Source organism: Phodopus roborovskii, unplaced genomic scaffold, assembly GCF_943737965.1.
Source record: "Phodopus roborovskii unplaced genomic scaffold, PHOROB, whole genome shotgun sequence".
NCBI classification, from domain to species: domain Eukaryota; kingdom Metazoa; phylum Chordata; class Mammalia; order Rodentia; family Cricetidae; genus Phodopus; species Phodopus roborovskii.
The window spans coordinates 1,937,014-1,964,567 of record NW_026125665.1 but is presented as its reverse complement, the minus strand read 5'-3'; the positions used below and the strand labels follow the sequence as shown (position 1 = coordinate 1,964,567).

The 27,554-nt window shown below is 51.5% G+C and overlaps 2 protein-coding genes across 3 annotated transcripts; one reads left to right on the top strand and one right to left on the bottom strand.

The window, feature by feature from the left end:
* The first annotated feature begins 1,411 nt into the window (after nucleotides 1-1,411).
* Nucleotides 1,412-13,949, top strand: CUNH19orf44 (chromosome unknown C19orf44 homolog). The gene is made up of 8 exons (XM_051178188.1): nucleotides 1,412-2,107; nucleotides 5,071-5,344; nucleotides 6,935-7,008; nucleotides 9,179-9,656; nucleotides 11,162-11,257; nucleotides 11,998-12,164; nucleotides 13,417-13,498; nucleotides 13,618-13,949. Exons 1-8 carry the CDS (start codon nucleotides 1,412-1,414, stop codon nucleotides 13,641-13,643), a joined length of 1,893 nt encoding a protein of 630 aa, XP_051034145.1. The 3' UTR covers nucleotides 13,644-13,949.
* Nucleotides 13,887-27,554, bottom strand: Cherp (calcium homeostasis endoplasmic reticulum protein). Of its 2 annotated transcripts, none has more exons than XM_051178186.1 (18): nucleotides 27,432-27,554; nucleotides 26,983-27,156; nucleotides 23,780-23,964; nucleotides 22,944-23,081; nucleotides 22,721-22,872; nucleotides 21,248-21,392; nucleotides 21,067-21,156; nucleotides 20,684-20,933; nucleotides 19,401-19,576; nucleotides 17,473-17,908; nucleotides 16,553-16,791; nucleotides 16,250-16,383; nucleotides 15,835-15,921; nucleotides 15,606-15,749; nucleotides 15,415-15,531; nucleotides 15,154-15,248; nucleotides 14,854-15,039; nucleotides 13,887-14,774 (listed from the first exon to the last, which is right to left on the bottom strand). In XM_051178186.1, exons 1-18 carry the CDS (start codon nucleotides 27,454-27,456, stop codon nucleotides 14,734-14,736), a joined length of 2,814 nt encoding a protein of 937 aa, XP_051034143.1. In that variant the 5' UTR covers nucleotides 27,457-27,554; the 3' UTR covers nucleotides 13,887-14,733. The 2 variants fall into 2 exon arrangements, with proteins under 2 accessions (XP_051034143.1, XP_051034144.1); XM_051178187.1 differs by having other exon boundaries at nucleotides 21,248-21,359.

Below are 27,554 nucleotides of genomic sequence, written 5' to 3'. Positions count from 1 at the left end.
ATTCCTGATCTTACTGCAGCACTTTAGGAGTGCTGAGATTGCGGTCATGTCATCCTCCCCTCTGCTCATGAATATATAAAACTTTTTAAAAGTATATACAATTACTTTTTGTTTTTTACATTTATTCATTTGTTTTGTCAGAGAACAAATTGCAGGAATCAGTTCTCTCCTTCGACTATATGGGTTCTCAGAATAAACTCAGGTGGTTGTGGGCAAGGACCGAGCCAGAACCCTTCTCCTCCCTGTTTTACAAGTTGAGTAGTATCCTATCCTCTGCATTCATTCCCTGCTCCTCGGTTCACAGTAGTTGGTGAATATCTGGATTGTTTCCCAGTTTTGTATTTTGTGAATGATCTATGCAAATGTGCATACATTTCCTTTTCACTTGGGGCCCTTTGGAGTGGCTCACATAGTAACTCCGAGTTTATTGCCCTGTATCTGTTTCTTTCTTTTTCCCTTTATTATTGTGTATGGGGACTGTGTTCAGACTCAGTGTGATTTTGTGCCACATGGGAGCTTTGGAATGGAGGAGAGGAGCATAAGGGAATCTCTTTTGCTGGGCCAGTGCGATGGCACAGTGGGAAGGTATGAAGGGGAACCAAATGTTCTGTTTGTCTTCTGACCTCCACAGGTGTGAACACACTCACACACTAAATAATATGCAATCAATTGGTAATTTTTTTTTTTTGAAGAGAAGCTGGAGAGATGGCTCCATGGTTAAGAGCACTGGCTGCTCTTGCAGACAACTTGAGTTCAATTCCCAGCACCCACCTGGTGGTTCCTAGCACCCACATGGTCTGTAACTCCACTTGAAGGGATCTGACACCTCTTCTGGCCTCTGAGGGCTTGAGGGCTCCTTCATGAACAGGGTGCACAAACATGCACTTAAGCACACACACACACACACACACACACACACACACATCCACATAAATTTGTTGTTTTGGGTTTTGGCTTTTTTTTTTTTTTTTTTTTTTTTTTTTTTTTTTGAGATGGGGTCTCCTTACATAGTTCTGGCTGGCTGAACAATTGCTGGCTGGCAAAGAAGGGAAGGTAGCAGATTTCTGAAGAAGAATGAGACAGCCATTGAAGCTAGGTAGGTCCCGGAGGCCAGCAGTGAGAAAAAGGAAACACGTTCCATTGTCCAGGTTGGTCATAGAGATCCACCTGCCTCTGCCTACTGAATGCTGAGGTTAAAGGTATGTGTCATCACAGCTGACTAAAAGAAATACTTTAATCCCAGCAGAGGCAGGCAGATCTCTGAGTTTGAGGCCAGCCTGGATGGTCTACAGTGAGTTCCAGGACAGCCAGAGCTACACAGAGAAACAGTCTTGGAAAAGAAAAGTGAAACAAACAAATAAATAAATGAATAAAATACTTTTAAAAACTAAAAATACAATCTTTTCCTAGAATGGCTTCCACAAGAAGGTCCATTGGCCCTCCTCATGGTGTTTTTGACTTCAGTGATATGTTCTTAGAGGACTCAAGGATGGAAGATGTAAAAAACATACACGCCCAAAGTCTTGGCCAAGTGACACCAGGGGAGAACCGAATCCTAAAGAGAAACCAAAGGATGGATGAGAAATATTCAATGTTGAGCCCCCCCACCATCTCCTCTAAAACCAGAGCCAATGAGGCCCTTAGGAAGCTGGCCCAGATTGAAACCAAGATCCGGAGTCGGAAGCAGGTGCCCACGGCTTTGTCTGACACAGAGTCTGACTCGAAAACCACAGAGCTGCATCTTCAGAAGGGGACAGATACAGCATCTGCAGTTTCTTCTCAACATCCACACAGAACCTTCCAAAAACAAGCCTGTAAAACCCCCATGGCAAAGAGCGATGGGCAAAGTGGGAAAGGTAGCAGGTTTCTTAAGAAGAAAGAGCCACCCATTGTGTCCCTGGTATCCACAGTGGAGAAAGGGAAGCATGTCCCACTACCCAAACAGAAAGAACGTGCTAGAAAATGTGATGCTCTCGACAGTGATGAAGAAGAAATGAAAATATTGCTTGGAAGCTTGATGGACTCTTCTAGAGAAAAAGAAACAAATAGGAATGGAGGGCTCACTAGCACCAAAGGCAATAGGATTGATCATGGAAAATTGTCTTTGGTAAGGTTTTCTTTTGTTGGTTTCAATGTTTTAGAGGTTTTGTGTGTGTGTGTGTGTGTATGATTCTGGGGATGGAACCCGGGGCTTTGCAAGTCCTGAGCAAATGGTTGGCTAGTGAGCTACACCCCAGAGACCCCCTCATTTATGCATATATGTGCATCTGTATTGTGATGCCCCACATGTGCATAGGTGCCTATAGAGACAGACAGAGAGGGTTTTGGGGCAACCTGATGTGGGTGCTGGGAACCAAACTCAGGTTCCCTTCAAGAGAGAGCAGCAAGTGCTTTGTCCTAGTTAGTTTTTTTTTTTTTAATCATTTATTTTTATTTTATGTGCATTGGTGTTTTGCCATGGGTGTTGGGTCCCCTGGAACTGGAGTTAGAGACAGCTGTGAGCTGCCATGTAGGTTCTGGGAATTGAACCCAGGTCCTCTGGAAAAGCAGTCATTGCTCTTAACCACTGAGCCTTCTCTCCAGACCTTGTCTTAGTTAGTTTTAATTGACAGCTTGACACATCCAGCAGCTACCTGGGAAGGGAGGAGTCCAATCGGATTGCCCACATCAAATGGGCCTACCACTGGGTTTTGAGGAATTGTCTTGATTATTTATTGATGTGGAGGGCTCAGCCCAGTGTGAACTGGAGGTGTCTGAGTACCAGCCAGTGGGAACGAGCTGTTGTGTGACACCATCAACGGGGAGATGTGAATAGACATCTCAGTCCAGGGGGTCCAGTGACAAATGTAGGTACAACCAGAACCTAAGTCCAACCTGGAGAATGAATGAGCTTATTGGGGACACTTACAGAAGCAGAAGTGGCTAAAAGATAGCTGATGACCAGAGCCCACCCCAGAGTGTGTGACAACTCACAGTTGTAAATACAAATGCTGGGCAGCATTTTGGCCATAGCTCTTGATTTCCTCATTTGGTCACATCCTTTACCAAAGCCACAGCTCTCAAGCCGGATTTCACCCCCCATCCCTCCACCCCCGGTTTTATGTAAGTTCAAAGTAGCAGTTATGAGTGTCCTCTGTGGAGGGGCCTTAAGTCCAGTCAGGAAGCAGGAAGCAGTTTCTACCTTTGACCACTTGTGCCACTGACTCAACAGCTGGCAAGTCTTGCTGGCACTGCCATCGTAAGCATGAGGACCTACCTTGGGTCATGCTCCTCCTAGTGCCCTGAGTGCTGCTTTGTGGCCCTACAGGAGTGAGTCCACTTGGAGGGGACAGTTTATTTTTGTTTGTTTGTTTTTAATTGAGACAGGGTCTCTATGTAGCCCTGGCTGCCCTGGAATTAGCAGTGTAGACCAGGCTGGCCTCGAACTTACAAAGATCTTCCTGCCTCTGCCTCTTGAGCACTGCTTTAATAGGTGTGCATCTGGCAGGTACACTTTTGCTCAGTCCTGGCCTAACATGTCCAAGTCTTGCAACCAAAGCCTGTGACATCTTCAGCAGCTCAGCTTCCCCATCCAGTCTTTCAGTGTGAGTAACAGCTATGACAATTGTTTTAGGGGCCTTCCTAGGGAGGTCACCTGCCCCACCCAGCACTGGGACTTTCACAACCTTACTGCTCTCACAAGGCCCCCTTGTTCACTTTGTCACATGTGCAGGATGTTTTCTCCGTCTCCTTGTGGGTGCCAGCCACATCTCCTGGGGTCACAGCTCTGCAGGGTTGTGTGTGCCCTTTGTGGGTGGCTTCTGCCCCTGCTTCAGGTGCTCTCCCTCGTGTCTCATGCAGGACTCTGACTATATGCAGGACACACATGTGTTAGTCGTGTATTCTCTATGGAGCAAAAACCTCTTACAGAGGACAACACACTAGTTGTATGAGCAACTATTGCAGAAGTGTAGTTGAAGACATAAGCTGAAGCACTTTGGAAGTCCCTGGCATCTGTTCTGAGCAAGTGTCAAGTGTTTGTCACTCAGGGAGACCCTGGAGCAGCTCAGCTCAGGAAGGCTCTAGCCATTGCTTTGTTACCTTCTGGCTCCTCTGGGGTTCTTTCAAAAGGCCTCCATCTGTTTTGCTCACCCCCATGGGCTGGATGGGAATGCCTCTAAATGGGACCCATGGGGTTGCTGTTGCCCTCCTATGCTGGGTGAGGAATCCGAACCCAGGAGATCCACCTGCCTCAGCCATGCCCAACCCCATCGTCATCTAAATGAGTACCTGACTTCCAGAAATGGCTGATCAGAGAGAAGTGTGTGGGTGTGGCATGTGTGTATGTGTGGAAGCCAGATGTCAATCTTGGCTGTCCTTCCTCAGCTACTGTCCAGACAAGGTCTTATTGGCCTGGGGCTCACTGCTGAGCCCAGGCTGACTGGCCAGTGAACCCCACGGATCCGTGGGTGCCAGCCTCCCCAGTGCTGGAATGAAAAGTATACACCTCCATACCTACATTTCAGGGTTCAAATTCATGTCTTTGTGCTCACATGGCAGATAGGTACCTCACTTAGCCATTGTCCCTTAGATTCTTTTTGTTTTGTTTTGTTTTTTGAAACAGGGTTTCTCTGTATTGTTTTGGAGGCTGTCCTGGAACTCACTCTGTAGACCAGGCTGGCTTTGAACTCACAGAGATCCTCCTGCCTCTGCCTCTGCCTCCTAAATGCTGGGATTAAAGGTGTGCACCACCAATGTCTAACTTTAGAGTAGATTTTTTAAAACATTTATCTATTTGCGAGTGTGTGTGTGTGTGTGTGTGTGTGTGTGTGTATGTGTGTGCGCGCGCGCGTGTGCATGCACAACTTTGTGTGTGTGTACATGGAACTGAGAGGACATCTCACCAAGGTTCATTCACTTCTGTCCACTATGTGGGTCACAGGGATTGAACTCAAACATTCAGACTTGACATCAAGTGCCTTTGCTCCCTGAGCCATCTTGCTGGCTGAGTCACCCACCCACTAGTGGCTCTGTGGGATGGTAAGAGTTTATGTGATTTAAATTTGGTAACCAGTCCTTTTCATAAAGTAGGATCAGACTCCAACTCAGCCAGGAGTCCCGTCTCTGCTCAGTGTGGACTGTTCCAGCTCAAAGCCTTCTCGTCCCTCACATCGGCTGGACTCCCCATGGATTCTCAATGCTGGAGACACAGCCTCCCTTACATCCTCGCCTTCCATTACAAATGACCTTTCAAAATCAGAATTTTCAAAGATGGGATGCATCAAGCTGGCTTCCTCCCCCAGCAGGAGCGAGGGGAGGTCTTCAGAGGATCCAGTCTCAGAAGCTGCTGCTGATAGCCTCCATGGTAACCCATCACTTTGGGGGAAAGGGTGAGGCTAGCGTCAGTGTGCCCAGTCTACTACCCCAAGGTATTGCTTGTGGGCAGTGGGTGCGGAGGGGGTGCAGGGCTGGGTAAACTGCCAGTCAGTTGAAATCATCCTTTTGATGCTTCTGGAGCAGCATTGTAGAGACTGTGGCTGATACAATACACAACCCTTGTTTTATTGAGATAATAGCTTGCCTCGGTCCCTCATTTATCTGTCCTTATATCTCTACCACTGAGCCCTAGGTCTGAGTCTGTTCTTTTCACCTAGCCAAGTCTTGGTCAGAGAAAGGGAAACACACTCAAAAGCTATGGGTGTTGCTGGGGAGACAGCTCAGTAGCTAAGAGCACTGGCTGCTCTTGCAGAGGACCCAGGTTTAGTTCTTAGCACTCATTTGGTGCTCACAACTGCCTGTAACTGTAGTTTCAGGGGATCTGATTTCCTCTTCTGGACTCTGCAGGCATTAGATGCATGTGCTACACATACAAAATCCAAAAAAGAAAATTAAAAGGTATGGGTGTTGTTAGACGTGGTGGTGCCCATCTGTCTTCTTAGCAGGGGAAGGGGAGCTAGGTGGAGATAGGAGGGCCATCCTCGGATGCCTACCGAGTTTGACACCCACCTGTGTTATATGGGACCCTGTCTCAAAAACTCCCTTAGTTACTTATTTAATAAGTTAATTTAGCAGTGCTGGGCATTGAACTCAGGGCTAATGCATACTAGGGAAGTGCTATACCTCTGAGCTACAGCCCAAGCTGGATAATTCAGAGAGCAGAGGTTGACCTGGCAGGGGAACCCTCTGCAGGCTGCATGGCATGGCGGGGTGTCTTGCTGCGTCAGCACTGGGTGGAATGAGGAAGGGTAGGAAATGCTTCTGTTGAGGGACCTTGACGGACAGAACTGACATTTTGATAGATGGCTGTATTTTCTACTTCACTACGTTTGTAGTTTTGTTTTTTGACAATCTTATACACATGTGCAGTGCATTCTGGGAGCATCTCCCCACCCATCAATCCCTCTCCCAGATTCATGACTTTGGGCTTTTGAGACAGGATCTCTCAACATAACCTGGCTGTCCTAGAACTCATTATGTAGACCAGGCTCACCTTGAATTCACAGAGATCCATCCACCTGCCTCAGTTTCCTGAGTGCTGGAATTAAAACTCGTGTACTGTCATGCCTGGCTTTACTTTCCTTAAAAAATTTACTTATTTATGCATTTTATGTATATGGGTACAATGTCTGCATGTCCATCTGTACACTAGAAGCTATTACCAATGGTTGTGAGCTGCCATGTGGGTGCTGGGAATTGAACTCACCTCCTCTGGAAGAGCAGTCAGTGCTCTTAACCACTGATCCACCTCTTCAGCCTCTGGCTTCTTTTTCTTTATTGTATGATATGTGAGGGAGCCCATGGTGCCCATGTGGACTTAAGGACAACTAGCAAGTCAGCTGTCTCCTTTCGCCCCATGTGGGTCCCAGAGATTGAACTCCCGACTGTCAGGCTTGGCTGTAAGCACCTTTCCCTGCTGAGCTGTCTCACCTACAGTGCATTTATTTTTTAATTACAGATTTTAGAATTAATATTTTGTCCATTGATGATCTGGTTCTGGCTGATGGAGAGAAGTCAGATGTGGAACAGAAAGTAAGTATTATTGTATCAGTTTTCCTTTTTTATTGTTATAAATTAAAGACAGGATCTCACTATTGACCAGCCCAGAGCTCCCTCTATCAGACTGGCTGCAAACTATCAGAAATCCGCCTGCCTCTGCCTCCCCAGTGCTGGGGTTAAAGGTGTACCCCACACATTTCCTCATTTTGTGTGCATGTGTGTGCACACTTGTGCACCACATCCCACACACAGGTCAGAGGATAAGATTGGTCCTCTTCCACCCTGTGAGTCCTGGGGATGGAACACAGACTACCAAGTGCCTTTCTCACTTGAGCTATCACAACAGCCCTTATTTACTTTTTTTTGCAGTTTTGGGGACAGACCCAGGGTAAAGCTGGGCAAGCTCTGCCACAGCAGTCCTGTCCCTCAGTGACATTAGCAACATTTAGGGACCTGTTGGTTGACTTTGGGGCACCAGCATCTGTAGGGGTGGATGCCAGGGAGACTGCTCACTGTCCTGCAGTGGTCACCAATCCAAATAATCTTCTGGCTCCTATCTCTAGAGTTCTACAGCTTATTCATTGGATGGTAGTGTACACCTTTAATCCCAGCACTCAGGAGGCAGAGGTAGATGGATCTCTTTGAGTTCTAGGGAGGCCTGGTATACAGAGTGAGTTCCAGGACAGCCAGGGCTACACAGAGAAACTCTTGTCTTGAAAAAGAAAACAAAAAACAAACGAGAGAGAGAGAGAGAGAGAGAGAGGGAGAGAGAGAGAGAGAGAGAGAGAGAGAGAGAGAGGAGAGAGAGACTAAGTCCAGAAGGAACCCATGGGCTGGAAAGATGCTCAGCAGGTAAATGTTCCTGCCTCCAAGCCTGACAACCTGAGTTCAGCCCATAGTTCTCATTGATTCCTGTCTTTGTCCTCGGACTGTCACACATGCTTACACATGCACACACACTAAATAACATGCATGCTCTCAAATGGCATCTTATTATTGGCCTTGCATCTGTGATGGACAGCAAACAGCATCAGCATAAGGGCTTTAAGGAGGGCTGAGGCCTGGAACAGGAGCTGGAGGCAGCTGGTCACACCACATCTTAGTCAGGTGCCCAGTTCCCTTTCTGTTTTTAATTCAGTCTAGATAGACCCTGCCCACAGGTACTGCCCATCATAGGCATGCCCAGAGGGCTGTTTCCATAGTAATCCTTGTTAAGATGAGCTACTGCAAATTCCAGTTCCAGACCATGGGATGCATGATACCTTGTCTGTCTTAGTCACTGTCCTATTGTTGTGAAGACACAGCATGACCACGGCATCTCTTATAATGGGAAATTAATTGGCAGCTTGCTCACAGTTTAGGCTTGCTTATGTTACCATCACGGTGGGAAGCATGGGGAATGAAGGCAGGCACTAGAGCAGTAGCTGAGAGGTGCATCCAGAATCATAGGCGGAGGGAGAAACTCTCTGGAGCTTCTTTTTCGTTTTGTTTTTCCAGGGCAGGGTTTCTCTGTGCAGCCCTGGCTGTCCTGGAACTCGCTCTGTAGACCAGGATGGCCTTGAGCTCACAGAGATCCTCTTGCCTCTGCCTCCTGAGTGCTGGAAATAAAGTCATGCTCCACTACCACCTGGCTAGAAAAAAAGGTTTTTTTGTTTGTTTTTTTGAGACAGGGTTTCTCTGTATAGCTTTGGAGCCTATCTTGGCACTCACTCTGTAGACCAGGCTGGCCTCAAACTCACAGAGATCTGCCTGCCTCTGCCTCCTGAGTGTTGGGATTAAAGGCATGAGCCACCACTGCCCAGCCTAGAAAAATACTTTTCTTTTCTTTGGGGAGATCAGGACAAGGTCTCACTCTGTCTGGTCTGACCTTAAAACTAGTCATTCCTCCTGCTTCTGTGTTCCAAGTGATGAGATCACAAGGTCTTATGTAGTCCAGGCTGGCCTTCAACTCACTGTACAGCTAAGGCTGGTCTTATACTCCTGATTCTTCTCCAAGTGCTGGGATTAAAGATGTGTACTGCTCTGCCTGGATTACTTCCTGTATTTCTGAGAGAGGGTCTTGTTGTAAAGTGCAGGCTAGCCTAGAATTTATGGTCCCCTGGAGAATTCTGGGTCATGGATGTATGCTGCTATGCCTGGCTGAAGAGGCATTGTTTCAGCTTTCTAAAATCCCCTTTGGCTCTACTGCTATTGTTCCTTTTAGGAGGAAGGTTCTGGAAGGGAAGGGATGTCAGGCAGAAGCTCTCCACCCACGTCATCCACTGGACTGAAAGAACAGAGGGCTGCCCAGCACAAGAGCTCTGCATTTCAGGGCACAGCCACCATGGTTGCTGATGAGGAGGGCCTTACCACTGAGGTCTCAGAGCATCTGGCTGACAGCTCTGCTGAAACTATCCATTCTCACAGTGTGTCCAGCATGCAGTCTGTGGAGGCTCTCACTGCACTCACAGACAGCCCAGCTTACTCTGAGGATTTCGAGCCATTCTCTGGATTCTTGGCCTCAGAGGCATCACTCTGCAGGACATGGGATACTCGGTCACAGTTTTCTGCCAGTGGGAGGACAGATCTTCTTCCTAGTCAATCCCTATCGAGGACAAAATGGAGCCAAGGTGTGACTAGAGTTGTGAAGGAGACAGCTGTGCAGACACTTGACCCTGCCTTTGCCTACCAGTGGAGCAAGGGTGAGTGAGTGAGGGGCCTATGGGAACCCAGGGCCCATGTGATGCTGCAGTGTCTTTGGGAGTGGGCGGAAAAGGACAGGTTCACCAATTTAGGCTTGTCATTAACCAATTTTTGGGGTGGATCCTGGCACCCTGTTTCTTCTTCCCAGGACAAGGAGGTAGCAGCTAGGCTGTTTCTGGTAACTTCCCAGCTCTGAAACTTAAGTTTCAGAAACAAAGGCTAAGTTCAGACTCTGGAAAGACAGTGAAGTCTGTGGACATTCAGGATGCCACCACTGTCTTAAGTGTTCCCAGTGCCCAGAAGCCTGCTACGGGAAGGGTACAGGATGATACCCACCCACCAACCTGTCTGCAAACCCTTACACCCAGGTCCTCACTAGGTGCAGTGCAGACTGCACAGTTTCCAAGGGCTGCCATGCGTCTGACCTCAGAGGCCAGCATATTCTGTCATGCCCACTGGGACTTTCCAGATGTTCCTCTCTTTTCCAGCTGTGGTCTCAAGCTCCTCCTTTTCTTCCCAGCATTGCTCTGGACCTTTTCCTTAGTCAGCTGCAAGCAGGATGAATGTGCTGCTCCCAGGGAGGGAGGGCTGCAGTTTTCAACTGATGATTCTGAATTTGGGCTTCACTGTACCTTAGCCTTGCTTGACCCTGTTGCAGTCAGGGGCCTTCAGCTGTTCTTCTGAGGGGAAGGAGCATCAGTGACCAATTGGCCATTGGAAGATGTTCCTTGCTTTGTGCGTGCACACACACGTATGCAAGCATGTATGTATGTATGTCTTTTAGGAATTTTTGTTTTTTGAGGCAAGGGTCTCATGTGATCTAGGTTGGCTTCAAACTAGACATGTAACTGAAGATGACCCTGAACTGATCTCCTGCCTCAGCTTTCTGAGCACTGGGATGATAGGCGTGTGCACCACTCATGGTGCAGGGAATGGACTCTTTGAGGACTGAGCCACACCCCAGCCTGTCTTGGGGAAAACCTGAATTAGCTTTTAAAGTCAACAGTGGGGATTTGGAAGGTGCTGTGTGGCCAGGTGCTGGGCTTGCAAACATGAGGATCAAGGTCTGGAACTCCAGAACAAATGTAAATGCCAGGTAGTTGTAGAGGCCCACCTGTCATTCCAGCCCCAGAAGGCTGAGTGTGGACCCAGAATAAAGTGGGCATATATGGGGATCCTGATGTCAGTGTCAGTCTGCGCGTGCGCGCGCACGCGTGCACACACACACACACACACACACACACACACACACACACACACGCTTCCGGCAACGCACACAGACAAAGTAGACAAAAACAACATAAAACTGCCTATGCACATATGGTCCTGGATACCAAGAGGATGAGGCAGGAAGATTTCTAGAGCCCAGAAGCTCAAAGCAAACTTGGGTACCATGGTTTCCAAACTCATTTTCAACCAACCAGTAAGCAGTCCAGCTTAGTTCATTGACCTTGTACTGGAGCCCTTGTACCACAGTCAACAGCCTGTCTTTTTCTTGGGTCAGCTGGTGGCATGGCGGCCATCGGCCCCACCCTCGGAGGCGCCTATGTGGACCCAGCACCCATCGCCAGTCACATTGTCAGTGCTGATGCTATAGAAGGTAAGAGACAGCTGGGGCCTCAATCTGTCCCTCCAGGGCCCAGCCATTCCTGCAGCATGCAACTGGCTCTCTGAAGGTGGCTTTGCAGAGTCCTGAGGGAGGGTGTTGTTTGCAGCTGATAGGCTCTTGTTGGACAGCCTGAGGGTGGTTGGAACCAAACCCAGGAGTCTGGAAGTAACTCATTGGTGGTCAGCTCATCAGAGGAGCCGAATCCATTCCAGCCCTGTCAGAAGGTCACTGTTGGGTCATTTTGCCCAACTCCAGTTTTGTTGTTCCCTTTTAAGGGAACTTGTAATGCTAACCCTGTAATCAATGAATGCTACTTGGGCAGCTGAAGTAGGGGGGATCACTTGAATACCCTGTCTCTTAAAAAACAAAACATTCTATCTATGTCTTTGAGGGTGGAGTTGGGGGTAGGGAGTGTAGGGTTTCAGTACATAGCTCAGGCTGGCTTGGAGCTCCAGATCCTAACACCTCATACTCCTGTTTGAATGATAAGACACGTTACACCATGCCCAGCTAAAGGTTTATCTTGACCTTTAGTGAAGCTAATGTATGATTATTGTGTGTGGCTAATATAGAATGGCTCACAGGAACAGCTTCATTGCTGGGAGGGGCAGACTGGCCAGAAAGCAGCAGGTCTGCAGAGTCTGGACGGGGAGTGGGGTGGGCTGCATAGGTGGCACCTGCAGGATCCATGTGGCACTGGAGAGCCACTGAGTGACCGAAAGTGGGTGCAGCCCTGACAGCCTACAGCCCTGCGGTGTTGGCACTGAATGACATGCTGAAGCAACAGCTGAGCCTGACACAGCAGTTCATCGAGGCCAGCCGCCATCTGCACGTGTCCCTCCTGCAGTCCCTGGACAGGGACTCATTTCACTACCACACCCTGGAGGAAACCAAAGAGGTAACTGGTGCATAGCTGCATCTTCCAGCTCTGAGAAGGGGGGAGTCATCAGAGATGACCTGAGGCTGGCCATGGGCCTGGGGTGTCCATATTCTCAGGTTGGGGCTCCACACACATCTCACTCTGAACAGGAATGGCTCCTGTGCTCTTCCAGACCAGACAGGCTGCGGCTGCTTGTTTCTTGGGCTAAACTACTTTCTTTTCCTTTTTTTAGTGGATACAGGGTTTCTCTGTGTTGCTCTGGCTGTCCTGGAACTTACTCTATAGACCAGGCTGTCCTCGAACTCAGATCTGCCTGTCTCTGCCTCCTGAGTGCTGGGATTAAAGGTGTGCGCCACCACTCAGCTGATTTTTGAGCATGTATGTTGCTGTGCTGTGCCGTGCACGCACGCGCGTGTGTGAGTACCACGTGTGCCTGGTGTCCTAGGATCTCAGAAGAGGACATTAAATCCCCTAGAACTAGAATTACAGGCAGTTGTGAATCACCATGCTGGGAACCAAACCCAGGTCCTTTTCAAAATTAAGCCACCAGTGCTCTCAGCCACTGAGCCATCTGTCCAGCTGTTTTTTCATAGGGTCTCACTTTTTTGGGGAAGAGGTTCGAGGCAGGGTTTCTCTGTAGGTCTGGCTGTCCTCGAACTCAGATTCACCTGCCTGTCTCCTGAGTGCTGGGATTAAAGGCGTGTATCACTGCCACCTGGCAGGGTCTTACTCTTGTAGCCTAGGCTGGCCTCAGAGACAAATGGCAAGGCCGCTGCCTCGGCCTCCCTCCAAAGTGCAGGCATACACCACCATATCCAGTTTCATTTGGTCAGAGGACAGCTGACAGGAATTGAGTATGTCCTTCCATGTAGATCCTGGGGATTGAGGTCAGGTCATCAGGCCTAGCAGCAAGTGCTGTTACCCCACTTAGCTATCTTGCAGGATCTACATTACTTTTGATGGTTCTTGTTGTATAGTAAGGCTGGCCTAGAACCTTTATATTCCCCAGCCTCAGCCTCTCAAATGCTAGGATCACAGGTGTGTTCCACCACCATGCCAAGTTCACAATGAGATGTTTGATGTGGTATCTTCTCAGTCTCTTCCCTAAAACTGATTCCCCAATCTGACCTTGTCACCCAGACCCAGTGTCGTTCTTCACTACAGGACATCTCGAGTGTAGCACCTTGGGGCACTCTGTCTCCCAGGCTAAGGCCCAGTATCAGTTTCCTGGGTGCCTGCACCCATCATTTTACCATCCTGTGTCCTACAGTACATTAGGTGTCACAGGCCCACACCCCTGACTATGGAGGCTGCCCTTCAGGAGGCGAAGGAGGAGCTTCAATTTCCAGCAGGTGAGGCTTACCTGGTCTCCCCCACCTCAATCATGTGGGGGCAGGCAAGGCTAGGGATCTCCCAGGTAATCCCTGCTCAGTAACAACCATATACGGATTCTAAGCCCCCATCTGCACAGCTGGCTACTATGCAGACACATCATGAGGACTGCTGAGGACCTGCTACAGGCCACTCACAGCAGGATGGAGCCATGAGTCAGCGCAATAGGCAGCACATGCGGGGCGTCTGGAGCCAAGAGAGGACCAGCTGCCCTATGAGGGAACATCCTATGCCAGGTGCTGGGCGAGACAGGTCTTTTGAGCGTGGTGTCTGACACAGCCTGCATCCACCCCCAAGCAGCCTGGGCCATGCCCATGTGCACACCTCATCCACAGCTGGATGAAGTGATCTTTTACAAAATGCTTTATTTGAAGGCAAAACAGTAAAATCCACAATCAGTTGTTAACAGCACATGTGTCTGCTTGTTTATCCCAAGTCAAACATGTCTGCACACATCACAGCTATGGGAAATCTAAAACAAAAAAAGTCAAGTGTCTTATGTGGTGCTGAGAAGTTGTAGAGGGCTTTGCATTTTATCGAAAAGAACATTTCAAAAGTCTCTGTACAAATAACTGGCACCAGACTGTTACAGCTCCAGGATGTTTGAGGGCCTCCCTCCCTCTCTGGGAATGGCTGGGATTCGCAAATAAAACAAGAGCCCAGGAGGTACTGGCTGGCTCCCTGTACCCCACGGCACCCCGTGTTCTGGGGTGCTCCTCCTAGGCGTTGGGCTCCCTGGGCGGGAGCTGCAAGCTGAGGTGCTATGCTGGGTGGAGGGGCTCTGGAGGCCATCTTTTCCTGACCAGAGAGGTTCAACCCTGTCTCCTCAAACAGCTAACATTTGAGGAAAGGGATAAAAATACACCGAAACGATAAACTGAGGAGTCAGGTCTCTTAACCCCTGCACCCCAGGGGTCATTGTTTTTTTTCTAACACAAAACCAAGTGGAACCAAAATGAAATTCCTTCTGGCCTCTGCAGCTCAGAGGCTGGGCTTTCGAGCTTTTGGGGCTGTCATGCGCAGTGTGGCGGCCTTCTCAGGAACTTGGGTTCTGGGCTGGGTGTGGGGTTGTCTTGGTTTTGAGCTTTGCTATCCCGGCACTGAGAGGCGGAGATATCTGCAGCACCTCTTCCAGGGCAGGCGCAAGCCAAGCTGGAGCCCCTTCCACACTGAGCCGCACAGCCCTGGGCCTGCATTAGTCTTCCTTCTCTTCCTTTCGTGCCCCAAACGTGGAGACTGTATAAGAACAGGGCCGTCACTCCCACCTTTCCAGCACAAAGCTATGTCCACACTGCCCACCAACACCATTACTCACACTCATCGCGGGCCTTCATTCGGGCAATGAAGGAGTAGCTCTTGTTGCGGCGGTAATTCTCATAAGGGTCGTCTAGGGCTACGCCCACCCCCTTGTACTGGTCCCACTTATCCCGGACATCGCCGCCCTTAATGGGGTCTTGGATGCCCTGCTCCTTCGCACCGAGGCCACCAGACCCGCTCCAACCTTCAAGGAGTAAAAAAAATGCACATGACGCGGTTCTGACCGCGCCCCCACAGGGAGCCCACAGGACCCCATCATGTGGTCGTGCAGGAAGCTGGCACTGGTCCCAGTACTCACCCATCTTCACCAACATTTGATGTCCTTTGTTCTCTTCTCCGAGCCTTGAGTCTGGTATGGGAGGTGCTGAATTAGAACCCAGGCCGGCTGCGGAGCTGGAATCAAGGGAGCCACGTGGTAAGCCAATGACCCCTACAATGGGCTTAGAGCAGCCATTTAAGCCAGTAGGAAGGGCCTCTGGGCTGGCCCAGTTGGTCTGAGTGATGCCACCTGCCCTTTAGCAATAGGGGTGTCTCTGAATGCCCCACACCAGTGGCTTACGGTGGGGTGGGGCTCCTAGACCTGGAGCGGCGCCGCCTCCCCGGGGAGTAGGACTTGGACCTGGATCTGGACCTGGAGCGCGAGCGGCTTCTGGAGGAGCGTGATCGGCTGCGGCTTCTGTGGGGACAGCGGGACAATGGGGGCCTGCAGGAACTGCGAACATGGGCTTCCCAATGCCCCCACAAGCCTACCTGGACCTGGAACGGGAGGAGGACCGGGACCGGGACCGGGACCGGGACCGGGAGGAGGAACGTGAAGACTTGGAGGAGCGTGAGCTAGAGCGTGACGATGAGCGGCCTCGGCTCTTGGACCTGCTGCGTGACCTGGAGGGGCCGCTGCAGGGGAAATGCCACAGTGAGGATGGCCACAGTTGGGCACTGCATACCACATGACTGGCCCCATGACACCTGCCCAGCTCACCTGTTTCTCTTCTCCTGGCCTTTGCGCCGCCGAGCCCGCATCTTGGCTCGGAAGAACTCGTAGAGGCCATTCTGCTCCCAGCCCTCGCTGTAAGACAAGGTCCCCATTGAGAGACCTAGACGGTCTCCCGGGGCCATAATGGACAGGGAGGAAGCTAACCAGGAGGCAACTGGGGCTCTTATGTCCAGACCTTCCCACTGGGAGGACCTGGTGGGCAGCCGAATTCCAGGTGACCTCATAAACCTGCCCATTACTGTTCTTAGTGGCTGCTGGGCCAAAGCTGAATGGCACAAGGCTAGTGTTCCACGCCCAGCATCTGAGACAAATGCATGCAGTGCTCTGTGGAACCAGCTCCTCACCTGCAAGATGACTAGAAGGGTGGGGACTCAGTCAGGCCTGGGTCCAGCCTCCCTACCTGTTCCTCGGCCTGTCGTGGGAGGGTGGGCTGTAGAAGGCCTCCACAGCTGCGAGCAGCCTCTCGCTGGGTGGCATGGGGGGTGGCAGGCGGATGTCTTTGGGGTCCAGTGGCTTGTACTCGTGGTCCTCTAGCTATAGGAGAACACAGCTGCTGCCTGCGCCCTGCAGAGCCCACCCTGGCCACACAGTGGAAGACAGCAGCAAGGCAGGAGGCTGGCCTGACAATACCAGCATGTCCCTTCCGTCCACCCCAAACTACCGCCTACCCCAAACTACCACCCCTACCAGGGCCCAGTGTCACCTTCACAAGGGGAGCCATTAACCCCGCTGGAAGATCGAAGTAGGGCACATTGGGGACCAGGCTGGGGTCATCATGGTTGATATGAGGTGGGCCCTGTCGCCGCATGTGAGGGGGCTGGCCATTGAAGCCGTGGGGAGGAGGGCCAAAGTCAGGGTGCTGGGGCCCAGCCCAGGGCGGGTGCTCATTGATCCCAGGGTGTGGCATGCGGTGGCCAGGGTGGTGATGAGGGGGTCCCATCTCTGCAAAACAAAACATTGTCTCCAGCTTGCTGGGGTAGTTAAGTGGGGTGAGAGGGCCAATAGGGAGGCCTGGAACTCTCATAGATACGGGTGCAGCTAAGGGGACTCAAGTGAGAAGACTGAAGGACCATCACCGCACCAAGTGGCAACAAGGTCAACATCTTCCTCCTCAATGGAATGCACTGAGGTCCCTCTCTGCCAGGACCTAGGCATGGGTAAGCTAACAGCTGCCCTCAAAACACAACATATGGATACCAGGTCTCTGGTGGACTTCAACCTGGGGTCCTTTGGAAAACAAACAAACAACCCCCCCCCCCCAAAAAAAAAAAAAAAAAACCAGGAAGGACACATGCAGAGGGGCAGAGGAAAGCCTTCCTGAGGCCAGCCCTGAGGACTGGATCTCTACCAGTAGGTAGGATCTCTACCACTGAGGCACCCTTGTCTGTGGCTTCTGTGTGCAGTTCAGGCTGACATGACCACCAAAGAAACACAGGCCAGATGAGTGAGCAGCCAGGAAAGACAGCAAGGCAAGGGCGTGAAAACAGTGAGAAGTACAGACCGGCAAAGTAGAGCTGGCCTCTGAGTGTGGGTGCACAGTGGGGGCCACTCTTGTCTGCCTATCCACACCTATCCTACGCCTGGGATATCCCAACACCTTCCTACATCACCCTATCCACCTACCTGCGGGGAAGTCTCCTTGGGGATAGTCAAAGCGATGAGGATAGGGTGGACGCTCAAAAGGGTGACGAGGAGGGAAGTCATCCTGCATGAAGCGGGGTGGGAAGCGGTTGAAGTTGTGGGGGTGTGGAGGCTGGTTGAACTGTGGGTGCTGCTGGTGAGGTGGGAAGGGCCCACGAAAGTGGGGGGGCCGCTGCATCCGGAAAGGTGGCTCACGCTGGGCACCACCCCAGGGTGGTGGCTCATGCTGATTATTCCATGGTCCTTCAAACTGGTTATTCCAATTGGGGTCTGGCTGGTTGTTCCAGGGAGCATCTCTCTGACCATTCCAGCCAGGGTCCCCACGCTGCTCACCCCACATGCCCTCGTGGCTGTTGTTCCAGGGTGGGCAGTGGGGTGGTCCACCTTGGTGGTGTGGGTATGGGGGCTGCTCTGGGGGCTGCAAGGCAAAACACAGACATGAACTCAAGGTCTGCAGTTATATCCCTTCTCCAGCTTCAAACCTCGCATCTAAATCTGTCTTTGGCCATTGCAACAGGACCAAGTGTGTTCCTCCCCTAAGCCTGACAAGTACCAGATCCCTAATGGGACATAGCAGGGTTATATTCCTGTACCATGCCTCAAAACATCACAGTAAATTGGGCCACATGTCTTAAAGCACCCCACTCTATATCATGAAACTCCTCTAGTCCAGAACATTGTCTGAAGTCAGTCTGGGACACCTGTCCTTGTTTCTTTAAATAGGACAATAGCTGACCATGGCTCAAGGTGTTCCCAGCTACTGCTCTGATCACTTATAATACGAATGGCGGATTTTCTTAGGTTGGCACAGGAGAGGCCAACAGGTCCTCCGCCACACCCAAGGCCTGGCAGCAAGCTGCATGATCCACACCAGGTCGGTAGGGTACTCTTTCCTCTAGCTTCCAAGAGAAGCAGAAAGCTGGATTCCCAATAGCAGGGATGACTTCTGATACCATGAAGGCAGGATGAGAAGCCTGGTCAGCTCCAAAGTCTTTCTTTTATTGGGCAAAGGGAGGTGTGGGCGACATTCCACTGCAGTTCCAGGATAGCCTGGAACTCAATCCTCCTGCCTTAGCCTTCTGAAGACTGGGATTAGAAGCGTGCCCTGTGGCCTGACAGTGTCTTCCATGTCTAGGGATGGAATCTAGTACCTCACCATCTACATGGGCTGTTCACTCACTCCTCGCCTTAAGTTTTGGTGGTGGACTGCCACCCTGGTTGGGAAGCCTCAGTGGATCAGCCCTCCATCCCATAGATCTTACTGGGCCCGCACAGATGAGCCTGTCGTCCACCTCCCTCAAAAGGTTCCATGTGCCCACCCGTGGATTCACAGCCTACACTGAGACATGGGTCCTGCCTACAAGAATGTGCATTTCTTGTCAAGTAACCCCGATGCCAAGGGGTGTGAGGTTCAGATCTGAGACCCGGAGTTCTCAGTCCACAGCCACATCCCTGGCACCTGTTAAGTGTCCTCTATAGTCAGAGTCCCTAAGCCATGGCCTGTTGAGGGGGAAAGTTTGCTATCTATATTGATGCTCCAGCCAAAATCACCTAGCAAATTACAGGGCAGTTCTGGTCATGTACCATGTGACCTCTGCCCTGGTCTAGAAGCTTCCCATCCTGAGCCACCCAGAGTCCTGGCACTGTAGCCAGCATGTGCAACCTCTGGGAGAAGCTCACCACTGCTGTTCTTCCCACCCCTCCCAACAGACCTGAAAGCTGCACTAGTAAGGACAGGCCAAGGAGAACCCTGAGTGGCCCAAACAATGATGGTATGGAAACAGGGGTCTGCTCAGGCTCCACTGTTCCTGAGCCATTATGACTGCTCCCAGACTATTGCTCCACAGGACCCCACAAGGTGCATACAGAGCAGGCCTTTTACTTAACCATGCATAAGCCACAACAGATACCTGCTGTTGACCCCAAGGAGCAACAGGATGAGGCTGATCAAACCAAGGGGGCTTGTTTGGTGGGATCTGCTCATGGGGGCCAGGACCCCGAGGGCCAGCAGCTGCAGGATCCTGGACACCTGCTGAGGCATCGTACTCGGAAGAGCCAGGCATCTGGATGGGAGGCTTGTTGTCATCTAAACACAGGTGACAGTGAGAGGTGGCCAGTCAGGAAGAGAGGGCTGAACTGTGTTCCTAAGGTCACTGAAAGCCATCACTGAAGTGCCACAACCATCATTCTATAGGGATATGAGTGGACATTTTCAATGCTCATGACATGTCCCTGTCTTGTCTACAATATACAGAATTATCAAGTTTTTTCTTTTTAATGACCTCATCTGTATGTTTACAGGCATGCACACAACACATGTGATACTCAGAAGGCAACTCTTGGAGGCAGGGTTTCTGTTGCCACCCTATGGATCCTAGGGATCAAAGGGAGGTCATCAGACCACTGTAAGCACTTCTACTTATTAAGCCACCAAGCTGGCCCCCACCTCAGTTTTAGAGACAGAATGTCTAACGATCTAGAGTGCAGTGACTGCGTGAGGCTGGTTGGCCAGCAAGTTCCAGGGAATGCCTGTCTGCCTTCTCAGCAATGAGCTGACTGACACTATTGCACCCAGCCTTTTCTCTCTCTTTTTAAATTTTTTTTTTTTTGGGGGGGGGGATTCGAGATAGGTTTCTCTTTGTAGCCCTGGCAGTCCTGGAACTTGCTCTGTAGACCACGCTGGCCTAAAACTCACAAAGATCTATCTGCCTCTGCCTCCCAAGTGCTAGGATTAAAAGTGTGCACCTGACTTTTTAAATGAGGTCCTCATGTGTGCATGGCAAGACTTGCTGGTCTAAAACTTGAAATCCTTTTGCCTTAGTTCCCTGGTGTGCATTTGAGATCTTATCTAGGTTCCTTCAGAAGTGGTCCTTTATACACGTACACACTACAAACAGGAGATACAGACACGTAAATGTGTGTATTTTTAGGACTGGCCTGTACGTGCTGAACTCATCTAGCCCTGGACCATACCTCTAACTATGCACCAAGTGTGGGTTAAGGTGCTAGCCTGCCTGTTTCTTTCTGTTCTGGGGACCATGCAGAGTAGACCGTTGGGAATATTTGCCTGGCCTGGGCACATAAGCAGATTACTCTTGACCCAGCAATGGGTGGACCATGGAGCAGGTATCCAAGGGAACAGTGCTCTGACATTCAGGGGATTCAGTTTTAAGAGGTGGAGGAAACCTCATACCTGGCTGGGTAGTTGGTGGGATGGTGGGGGCAGGTGCTGGGGCTGGGGGAGGTGCTGCTGGTGGGGGTGTGGCCTTCACTTCTGCTTCCATCTGAGGCAGCTGAATCTGTGGCTGTGGCTGCTGTTGCTGTTGCTGCTGGGCCAGACTGCTGACAAATTCTTCATGTTGTGTCTTGAGGCTCTGGATCTGCTGCTGGAAAGCTAACTGCACAGGCTGCACCACTGAGGAGTACTCATTGATGAGAGTGGCCTAGTGGAGAGACACCATCCACCATCACTCAGGGTATGAGCCTGAGGCCCAATAGCTAAAGGATGTGAGATGCAGCCACAGACTCAATGATGAAAACATCCAGAGTGGGCAGCCCCTGCTGTGTGGCACTCACCTGGTACTGGCCAAGTCCCAGGGCAGGGCTCTGCAGCTGCTGAATGATGGAGTCATCAAAGTAGCCATTCTTCTCCCAGAGCTGCAGGAGCTGGTGCAGAGGGACATTCATGAGGTAAAGGCCATGCCACCCAGCACCAGCCAGCCGCTCAACCACCCACCCAACCCCAGCAGCACCATACCCGGGCAATCTTCTGCTGCTTGTCCTCCTCCACAGCCAGGAAGCTGGTGCAGTAGATAGGCACTACCACCTTCTGTAGGGCAGCCAGCAGCTCCCGGGCCTGCTTGCGCTGGCTGTGAGGGAGAGACCTTCCGCGCGTCAGGGCCCTGGGGCGGGACCCGGCCACGCACCCGTTACCATGAGGCTGCAGTCACAGCACCCTCTCCTCAGGAAATGCCCCCCCCCACCAATCAGGTAGGTCTACCTGCAATGCAGGTGCCTTGACTTGGGAAAACAGGTGGAGAGAAAGGGTGCACTCCAGGGCTATTGAAAACAAGGCCTTCACTAAGAAAAGGGCCCACCAGAATGCTTGCATGCGAGTAAGGTGAAATGGGGCTGCTGTGGTCAGGAACGGGTCACCACTGTTCACAGCAGATTTAACAACCTGCTCAGCATGGATTCCCCAGCCCCATAGGGCCACTGAGGCTTCTTGGAGCCTAACCACCCATGATGGCTATGGTCAGCATTTGCCTGCCATGTGCAAGGCCCTGGGTTTCATGCGCAGTGCCCCTGAGGGGAGACAAAGAGGAGAAAAAAAAAAAAGCCCAGGAAGGCCCGTTCAGCTGTGCAGTATGGTGGATCCAGGCCTCTGGTATGACAGTGACTCAGCAAGATGGCCCATATGTCCACCCAGAGGCTAGCAGCTTCAGCTCCCATAGCTGAGGTCAAAGGGCAGCAAGGGCTGGTCAGGAGCTGGGTAACAGAAGGCAGTGCAAGCCAGAGCTTTGTGTGAGCCCAGGTGACGAGTGTAGCACAAGTAGCAAGCTACTGTGAGAGGAAAGGATACAGTGCAGGAGCGGGTAGTGGTGCAGCCACTGCTCACTTCCCAGCAGGGCAGACATGGGGATGAGGCAGGGAGGGGTTGTGTAGGGAGACAGGGAGGGAAGGAGAGAGCAGGTCAGTTTCTTCTGCTCTCATGGGAGCCATGCTCACTTATCAGGTGTCCTGGCTGTCATGGCCATGCTAAAAGGCAGGCCATGTATCACTAGCATGTAATTCCTGCACCTGCCTTTGGCCAGAGTTCTGGGTTCTGGTTTCCCCCTCCATCAACTTCACCTGGTGGCCATGCAGAAATATACCTACCAGGCCCTAGGAGGCTGGGGCCATAGTGCAAAAGAGAATTCTGATAGGCAGAGAGTCAGCAAAAGGAGGCCCAGGATACATCAGAGCAGAGGGGAGGGTGCCCACAGTGTAGTGGTCGGGTGTCTGGCTGTGAGGAACAGTGGGGAGTAGAGGAGGGACAGCAGATCAAAGCACACATGATGGCTGCAGAGGCAGAGAGGAGGCTGCAGAGCCCAAGACCTGCCTTGTGGAGGTGCCAGCCACTATCCTGGAAGGGCAAGCAGTGCCCCAGTGTGTGGGTCTGACAGGGGCAGTCTGATGAGTTGGGAGACCCTACAGGTGTGGGCTATAGCCCAAGTGATGGTGTACTCACCAATGGTGCAGCACATCGTTGATCAGATAGATGAGGTGCAGCCGCAGCTCAAAGTGTGCTCCATCAGCGGTGATGCGGTTCCGCAGGTGGCCTGCCATCAGCTCGCAGTGTGGTGGGGACTTGGCATTGCTGAACATCCAGTTCTTCCCAGCCTGAGAGTCAGGTCAGGGTGAGTGGGTGGTCGGTCAGGCAGATGACACCCCCACCCCACACTGAGCCTCACCGAGATGGCATCCTTAGTGCAGGTGTCAATGATGGGCTGGAGCAGGTTGTCAAACTCGCTCATGTCCAGCTGTGTCTCTTCCAGCAGTTTCTGCATCTGCTGTTCCACTGCATGTGCCACAGCTGCAGTCACTTGCTCCTGGGAAGGCCACAAGGGACAGATGGTGTGAGCAAGGGCCTGCATGTGTCTTTTAGCATATGCCAATCCTATGATAGTCCACCACCACAGCAGATAGGACAGGAAGGGGACAGAGCTGGCCTCAGCTAACAGGAGAAGGTGAAGCCAGGAGGCAGGATGCATGGAAACCAAGCAGGCAAAGCAAGGCAGGAGTGAGGATCAACACATATGGTAGGCGCCTATGATCCTAGCCCACAGGAGGCCGAGGCAGGAAGACTATGCTTCTAGGACAGTTTGAGATGTTGTCTCAAAAATCAAACCAAACTAAACCCAAACCAACAAATGGTAAGTATTGGCAACCAAGCCTGTTAAGACTTAGAAGCCAGTTCTGGTGCCCAAGACCTCACTGTCCAGTCTAGGACTGGTGGCAAACATCCATGCATGCTGTGTGAAAGTGAGGGAACGCCAAGTAGTGCTGGTACTCAGGACCTTAGGTCACTCCTTTCATTTCTGGTTCGTATCCCTAAAGAATCTGGCAACAGGACCAGCCTAACAGATGGGGCCAATAAGGTCCCTCCCTACTAACTGAGCCTGGTAGGCACTAGGCCACCAAGTATTGGCATCCACAGTGGGTACAAGTCCACCCAGAAACACCTACAAATGACCCACAATCCTATTGAAGGTGACCCCACGGTTGCTGGCCTGAGAAATAGCTGTACCTGGCGCAGGGCCAGCAGGTGCTGCTCCTGCTGCTGGAGACTCCACTGGCTCTGCTGGATGAGTTCGTCCATTGATGGGGTGCCCTGGGCCGGAGTGAGGGGCGCTGTGGGAGCCAGCGGAGGTTGTGGCAGAGGGGGCATGGCTGTGGTTGGCTCCAGCTCTGGGGCCTGCTGCTTGCAGATGACTAGTAGGAAAGAGATGGGCCCTGTGAGCCTATGGCCAACCCTTGGCTCCCTAAGATGCATCGGGTTTGGCCTCCATGAGGGCCTGATGGAAGGAGGCTAGGTCTACTGTCCGTGTTCTCCTCTGTTGTGCCTGGCCTCCCTGGAGACCCTCAAGAGTTGCCTTTTCGCCTCCTCTTTACCACACAGGCGGAAGCTACCCACCTTCCCTTCTTACCCAAGCTGAGTTACTATGGACTGCAGGCCATGGCCATTGCTGTAGATGTAGCACCTCTCCCAGGGGTGTGTCTGTCCCATGAGACTGGTCCCCAATCTCCCCCTCACTCAAGACATTCTGGAGGCCTGGCCAGCACACACAGGGTTGAAGTTTCCCCAAAGACTCGCCCCACCTCCTGTGACGATCCCTCTAGCACCCAGGATCCACCTAGCTTGAACCACCACCAACACACTGGTATGACAGTAAGTGTCTGGAGCTGGCACGCGCCCCAATGCTAGCTACATGACCTATTAGTGTATATGGAGAAGAGGGTCCCTGCTTGCAAATAGGACTTTAACAAAATGGCCTGCTTACCCCTCTACTTCTGGGTCCTGCCTGGTCCCAACAACATGGCCAAACTCTGGGAGTCTCTGAGGCTCACCCAAAGGAAATGGCCTTAGACTGAAGGTATCACTTGGACCTTAGTGGCACCCCACCAGTCTGTCTGGTAAGCTGTAAATCCCACACTCTTTTGGGGAGGAAACTCCACTTTGGAGGAGCCAATGATGGCTTAGGCCTTCGCTCATGGCACCACTGGGCTTTCACAGGCTCACCACACTACCTCCCAGTCCAAGTCTGGGTCTTGCTCCTGCACTGCAGCCTGGTACAGCAGTACATCCAGATGAGGGTGTACGACCCTCACACTATTCAGCAACATTGTCAGTCACACCTCTGCTTGTGTCTGCATCATGCCTCCTGTAGCAGAGTGACCCCTCTGCATATAGCAGGCAGTGGGCTGTGGAGCAGCCTTGCCTTGAGTGATAATCTATGGGATAGGCAATACCCCACAGCTCACATTTTTATTGCACTTTACAAACATGAGGCCATGGTGGTGGTAGACTAGAAGTTTTAAGAAACAAAACAACACTAGTCCTTTACCACAGAGCTTGCAAAGTGTCATTCTAGACCAGCCCAAGGTTTAGTGATAAAATACTGAGTTGGTTTACAGCCCTTTCTGAGCCTAACTTCCAGGTGACGCTCAAAGCCCCTCAGCAAGACACCAACCCCAAACCCTCTTCTACCCACTGCCCTCACCCTGACCCATCCCCTACCCCTCTAGCTTGCCCCTGGCTGTTCCTGTCATTTTCAGTAGATTCTACTCTGGTATGGCTCTCAGATTTGTCTTCCTGTCCCCAGCCACCAATCTGCCATGATTTCCACATACTTTTCCTTTCTCTGCTACAGCGCTAAGTCTATGGCCAGGTGGGAAGGGTGGGCAGGGACTTGCTGTGTACTTCTCAGGGATATTCACTCCAAGACACTGTCAAAGCTTCCTCCCACTTTGCTACCCTTCACCCATCCCCAAAGGGGTCTGGACACCTTCATAAGGGGTAACTAGCAACTCCCCCCAACTCTAGCCTGTTGTGTTGGAACCTGTTTGAACCCTCTTGTGGCTCTGTTGCCTAGGATAGTTATGAACTTGGTGCTCTGGGGTTAAGGAATGATCAGACACCTTGTTGGTGACACCAAACAGCTGACCTCTCCCAAAACTAAACAGGAAACAAAACCTTATGACTGACAGACTCCAGCTCACCTTGATATATCAAAACCCTCCCTCAGCTCACACTTAAGGCCATCAGTGGCTCCTCTCTGAACATATAGCTTATACAACTCCCTATGCTCCATGAGCTCAAGTCTGACTGTCCCACCAGCCTTGTGCTAGAGCACAACAAAGTATTTAGTATCAGAGGACTGTGGCTCAGCAGCTATGACCTCTGAATATCCATGGCTTTGCAAGGGCAGGCACTCATTCCAACAGCTTATCCAGAGGCTAGAGAGCTACTCAGATTATGACAGACGTGAGTCCTGCCCTCAGGACCCATACCATCTGCTGACATGTTATCATTAATAAAAACTGGGGTATGCTGTCTTACACTTGAAAAGCCGATACTGGTTTGCTTTGAGTTGGAAGCCAGCCTGGGTAACATAAGGCCAGACCAACTTGGGCTACAGTGTCAGACCCTCAAAGACAAGCTGTGCTTCCTAACTCTTCATTTTTTGTTTCTTTTTTTTCCCCCACTTTTTTGAGACAGGGTCTATGTTGCTTGCCTGTACTGGAATTCGACATGAAAACCAGACTAGCCTCAAACTCAGAGATACACCTGCCTCTGCCTTCTGTGTGCTGGGATTAAAGGGCTGACCCACTTAATTTTTATTTTTTTAAATTATGCTTTTCTTGATGATCACCTAGTTGGGCATTTAAAATACAGTTTGGTCAGGAGGGGTGGTGCACGTCTTTAATCCCAGCACTTGAAAGGCAGAGGCAGGCAGATCTGAATTTAAGGGTTGCCTAGTATACAAAATAGCTTCAGGACAGTCAGTGTTACACAGAGAAACTGTGCCGAAACCATTTAAAAACATCAAAATCGTTGCAAAACCTAAAGGAAAAACTTCTTGATCTATGTATCTGAAATGCACAGAAACCTCTGCCTCAGCCTGCAGAACGAGCTACACAGTTCCTGAACCAGGTACAAGCCTCTGCTTCCCGCCTTCCTGCAGAAACGGTCATCCCCTCTGCAAAGACAATCCAGGAACTCCCGACCTGGCGCCCGGGAAGTGAATGTATGACACTTCTACGACTCCTTATGAAGCACAGACTCAACAATCTATCTTGGTGCAGGGCCCCGGAAACCCCGGGAACGACAGAAAAAACAGCGGAGACATAATCGCCCGCCTTCACAGAGGACACACTATGAGGCCCCAAAGAAAGGCTGCGGCGGGGCCAGATCGGACTCCGAGGCGGCCGATGGCTGAGGGGACTCACGCTGCTGCTGCTCCAGAGCCAGCTTGCACTTGTAGTAACTGTAGAACTCGCCTCCGAACAGAAACGAAAATTTCGGGTTGTCTTTCTGCTTCTCCATGGTCATTTTCTCGAACTCGGGCCCGTTGCGAGCCACGAACTGAGCGAGCTTGTCGATGACATTCCGAAGCTCCTGGTCTGCAGGACGGAGGAAAGGGCGTCAATGGGAGCAGCCCGAACCCGGGGACCCGGCCGGGGTCCTCTGGGGCGGGCCGCGGCGAGGCGGCGGTGTACGGGTCCTGAATGGGGCCAAGCGCGCGCGCTGTAAAGCGGGGACCCACGGGGGAGGCCGCGGGAAGAGCGACGAGGCCGCAGCGCGCTTCGTCTCTGACCCGGGAACTTGGAGAGGCACGGCCGGCCGGCGTGGGTACACGGGGAGAACCTAACGACCTCCGCTCAGGTATGGGCCTCACCGTCTGGCGGCAGCGGCATCTCCATGGCTGCAGCCGCTGAGAACGTCCTCCGGAGCCTCACGATCACCCACCAGCACCGGCCACAGAAACCGGCCGGAAGTGGCGCGAAGGCAGCCGTTTACG